Source organism: Capsicum annuum, chromosome 3 (genome assembly GCF_002878395.1).
Source record: "Capsicum annuum cultivar UCD-10X-F1 chromosome 3, UCD10Xv1.1, whole genome shotgun sequence".
Classification (NCBI taxonomy): Eukaryota; Viridiplantae; Streptophyta; class Magnoliopsida; order Solanales; family Solanaceae; genus Capsicum; species Capsicum annuum.
This window is the reverse complement of record NC_061113.1, coordinates 236,748,259-236,753,090: the sequence shown is the minus strand read 5'-3', so window position 1 is coordinate 236,753,090 and position 4,832 is coordinate 236,748,259. Positions and strand designations below refer to the sequence as shown.

General features: G+C 27.7%; 1 protein-coding gene across 1 annotated transcript; it reads left to right on the top strand.

Annotated features, from left to right (window-relative positions):
- The first annotated feature begins 741 nt into the window (after positions 1–741).
- LOC107856008 (bidirectional sugar transporter N3-like) lies at positions 742–2,227 on the top strand. Its single transcript, NM_001324725.1, is given in 6 exon segments — positions 742–787; positions 958–994; positions 1,094–1,304; positions 1,405–1,566; positions 1,665–1,784; positions 1,898–2,227. Coding segments are annotated over 6 exon segments (906 nt in total).
- Positions 2,228–4,832: the final 2,605 nt, after the last annotated feature.

Here is a 4,832-nt window from a genome sequence, read left to right as displayed (position 1 = left end):
ATTTATACTCCTCAATTTCCAAAAATAGGCAAAATCATCTAATCCGACTAACTTGACACATATAATCGGCTCTGCTCTAAAAGAGTAATATCTCACCATAAATAGTCACATAATTTCATATACTAGATTTGAATATACGAGTTACTACATAGTACATACTGTTACAAATATTTTTTTAATGAATTTGGAAATTTTTAAGTTCGAATTGAAGATCCATTTTCATTTGGGTGTTATTCAAATTCCAAATAAAGCGAAAAAACTTTCAGATAAGAATAAATAAGGAAAGCCTTAAAGTAACTGGTAAAGTTATTGTCATGTGATCAGGTGGTCACGCAAGCCTGGGAAACAACCTCTGGCAAAAATGCAAGGTAAGACTGCGTATAGTACACTTTGTGCATAGCGAGAGCTTTAATGTAACAAACTGTCTACTTTTTCTTAAGAAGAATAAATAATTCTCATGGCCAGACAAATCCGAAATAATTATCTAAATACATTACAAGAAAAAGGAAAAGGCTACATTTTTTTTTAATTTTTGGGATATTATTTTAATTTTAATGTTCCATCTAGCTAATTTCCCATCCCTTGCATGTATAAATATGTGAACCAAGCCCTCCTCTCATTTCACAGCCAAATAGAAATTAAATTTTGTTGTCTTTTGCAACTCTAGCATTTTGGGTGAGAGACAAAGTGCTAGAAATCTGCAATTCTTTGTTTAGATTTTAGAAACATTAAAAAAGAAAGATGACTGGTATTTCTGGTCATTGGGCTTTTGCTTTTGGTGTCCTTGGTAAATATATCCATTTTTCTTGCTTTTTCTTTATTGTTATTTTTAACAAAATGATCTTCTTGAACATAATATTTCTCTATCAACTTATCATTTGTTCATAACATTAACCCTAGCCCGAAAAATATTATTTAACAAACTTGTTATTTTGTTTTTCTTTTTGCAATTTTCAGGTAACATTATCTCGTTCATCGTGTTCCTTTCTCCAATGTGAGTTTCCATTTATTTAGTACTCATATTTTATGAAAATTTTCAATATATTTATCTTATAACTTGAGTAACACTATTTTATATATCATACTTTTGTAGACCAACGTTTTACACTATTTACAAGAAGAAAACAGCTGAAGGGTATCAATCAATTCCATATGTGATTGCTCTCTTTAGCTCTATGCTTTGGATATACTATGCATTTTTGAAGACCAATGTCACCCTACTCATAACAATAAACTCCTTTGGTATATTCATTGAGACTATCTACGTTGGTCTCTACCTTTTCTACGCGCCAAAGAAAGCCAGGGTACGTAAGGTTTTACAATAAATTAAACTTTCTTTTGCCTAATTAAGGGGGAATAACACATAAATTTGACGTATATATATTTGTGATAAAATTAATGCAGGTCCATACAGTGAAAATGCTACTTCTAACAGTAGTTGGTGGATTTGGTGCAATAGTCTTGGTTACTCAATTTCTATTCAAAGGAGTTGTTCGTGGACAAATAGTTGGATGGATTTGCCTTATTTTCGCCTTAAGTGTCTTTGTTGCACCTTTAGGCATTGTGGTAAGTAATTTTACGAGAAAATTATTTACATATTCGATAACATATATATATATATATATATATATCGATTTTTGATTTTTTTTTTTCATTTCATGCAGAGACAAGTAATCAAAACAAAGAGTGTGGAATACATGCCACTTCTCCTCTCAGTTTTCCTCACTTTAAGTGCTGTTATGTGGTTCTTCTATGGTCTTCTACTAAAAGACATTAACATTGCTGTAAGTTATTTAACTATTGGCATGTTATATTTTCCATGTTAACGTAAAATATTGTTTATTTTATCAATTTTCTAACGTACTAGCTTCCCCTTGTTATGATGTTTTATTTATAGGCTCCAAATGTATTGGGATTCATATTTGGTGTACTCCAAATTGTGCTGTACGCAATATACAGCAAAAAGGAGAAGGTCATCCTAAAGGAACAAAAACTTCCAGAAATACAAAAGCCAGCAGTAATTGTGGCAGATGATAACACAAATGCTAACAAGAAGCTTCCAGAACTCACACATGAACAGATTATTGACATTGTGAAGCTTGCAGGTTTACTAACTTGTACAGAGAAATCACATGTTGCCACGTGTCCGCATGACGTTAATTGTGGAGTTGAGGCAACAAATGTAGAAAACAACATCCCCAAGCTGCAAACTGTGGAAGCTACCTAAAATATATTAGTATAACATATAGTAGTACTTGAAATTTCACTTATGTATTTATTAACGGGCATTGATCTAAATGATTTCGTAGATTAATTCCTTTGTTTAGTTCTTGTTGATATGTTTGTATAATTAAGTTAGAGCTCTCTCTATATATCTGCTCATATTTTGTGTAAGTTTTCTCTTTTTTTTTTTTTGATAAGCTGTAAGTTTTCTCTTGGTATATATTGTACTATTTATAAAAAGAATAGTAAAATCTCTCCATTTTCTACTGTCTCCATTTCTTGTAATTTTTCTCTGAATGGAAGACGTGATCTGTCATTATTAAAAGATTAGTTGAGATTTAATTATTCAGAGTAAATATGTTTTCTCCTGGAAATAGATCAAATATGCCCTAGAACTTTCCGAAAATGATTATTTATGCTCTTATTCAATTGAAATCAAGTGAATTGTGGCGGCATTCATTTTTTGTCAGTGGAAAAAGGAAAATAATGTAGGCTAGTTTGGTAGACATGGGGAATTTTGCCATTATTTATTGACGGAGAGCAAAAATAAACAATTTCATTTATAGTTGAATGATAAATTAACTTTTTTCTTATTTGTTAAAAAAAGAAATGAAAAGAAGATAGACAAATTAGATTGGTCTTCTTCTTTTTGTTTTGAATGAATGTAGTATTATACAAGTAAATTGTGCATGCTAATGAATACATATTCACTATTCAAGGTTAAAGAGTTTAACTAGCATAAATGTTTGATTTTCTATTTTCATTTAGAAAAAGAAAAGGAAAACTTTCCTAGCTAATAGACGAGTACACAAAAAATTAAAGAAGTAATAATATCAAATTTTGCATTAAGAAGGTAAAGGAGAAGTCTAATATTTTTCAAACTAGAGAAGGGAGTAAATTTCATCCGATAACTTAACTTTGTGTCTATTACACAAAAGTCATTTTTATTTTATTCATTACACAAAATTCACTTTACTTTGCTTCGGCCATCACAAAAGTCACTATGGTAGGATATTACAATAATCCCATTGAAAAAATGATGTGGCAACCTTAATTAGTTCTTAATTTTAATTTAAGAAAATATAATATGTTACCCATATCTTGACCTTTTTTATATGTGTCCAACCCGATTTTTCTTATGGATTATATAATGAAAGAATATCAAATTTTCAATAGATTAGGCGACCTAGTCAAGACTATTTTCATAAAAAAAAAAAATTGATTGATATTTTTGTGAAATAAATTATCTATTAAATTACTTATATTTTATAACTTTTATTAACACAACCGTCAATAACATTATTTGTACAAATTTTGACAATACTTATTCAATGACATAATTAAAAAAATTTATTTTAAAACTATATTTAGCATGTTTATTTATCTTCAAAGAAGTAAAATAATTTTTTTAAAAAAATAATATCATAAATGTATTTCTATTTTATGTGTTTTGAAGAATTTATCTTATTTATCACTCTTATTCGATGTACTTTTTTGACAGATGAATGCAATATTATGAAATATTTTATAAAAATATCAACCAGAACTTTTTTTATGAAACGTCTTCATTAGATAGTCTAATCTATTAAGAAATTGGTATTCTTTCATTAAATAATTCATAAAGAAAATTGGGTTGTGCACATATAAAAAGGGTTAAGATATGAGTAATATATTATATATTCACTTAAATTAAAATTAAGAAATAATTAAGGCTGCCACATTTTTTTTAATGGGATTATTGTAAATTCATTCATAAGTGACTTTTGTGATGGTCGGAGCAAAGTTAAATGATTTTGTGTAATAAATAAAAAAAAAAAAGTGACATGCGTAATAGACACAAAATTAAGTGACCATGAATGAAATTTACTCGTAGAGAAGACATTTATTTTCGAATTTCGTACATATCAAGCTTTATTGTACGGGATAGTCTTTTAAACAAGATTTATTAAATTCTATTTTGTCCGGTTGATTTTACTTGTTATAATTTAAATTGATACATCAGTTAAAAATAATTAATAATATGGTTATTTTGTTATAGTAAACCTATTAAATGATGTTTATATTGTGTCTTTAAATTAATTTGAAGAAAAATAACTAATGCTAAGGGTAAAAGAGAAAAAAAAATCTCTTTTCTTAATAATTTGAAGAAAAATTAACTAATGCTAAGAGTAAAATAGAAAAAAAGAAATTCTTTTTTCTTAATATATCAAAAATAATAAGTAAAAATAAAAATTTAATTAGAAAATTTGTATCAAGTTAAAGCGAACGGAGAAAATATTAAACTAGATGAGATGTTGCGTCCTCCTTAATGTCATACATATTAATATGATGTATGATTCATTATATTAAAATAATGCACAAAGGGAATCTGACACACGTACATGTAAGAGAATGTTTTAAAATATATTATTAAATAACTAAAAATATATTCCCCCTGATAATATAAACTTTAATGTGAAATGTCGGACAAATTTCAACATGAAGACAAATGAACATTAAATTCAATTTGTTTGTTATAGAATGTGTTTTCATTCCTATCCTTCTATTTGTTATGAAACATCTTATTCAGGACTATCTAGAGATGAAGATAAAGCATACTAGAAAAGTTC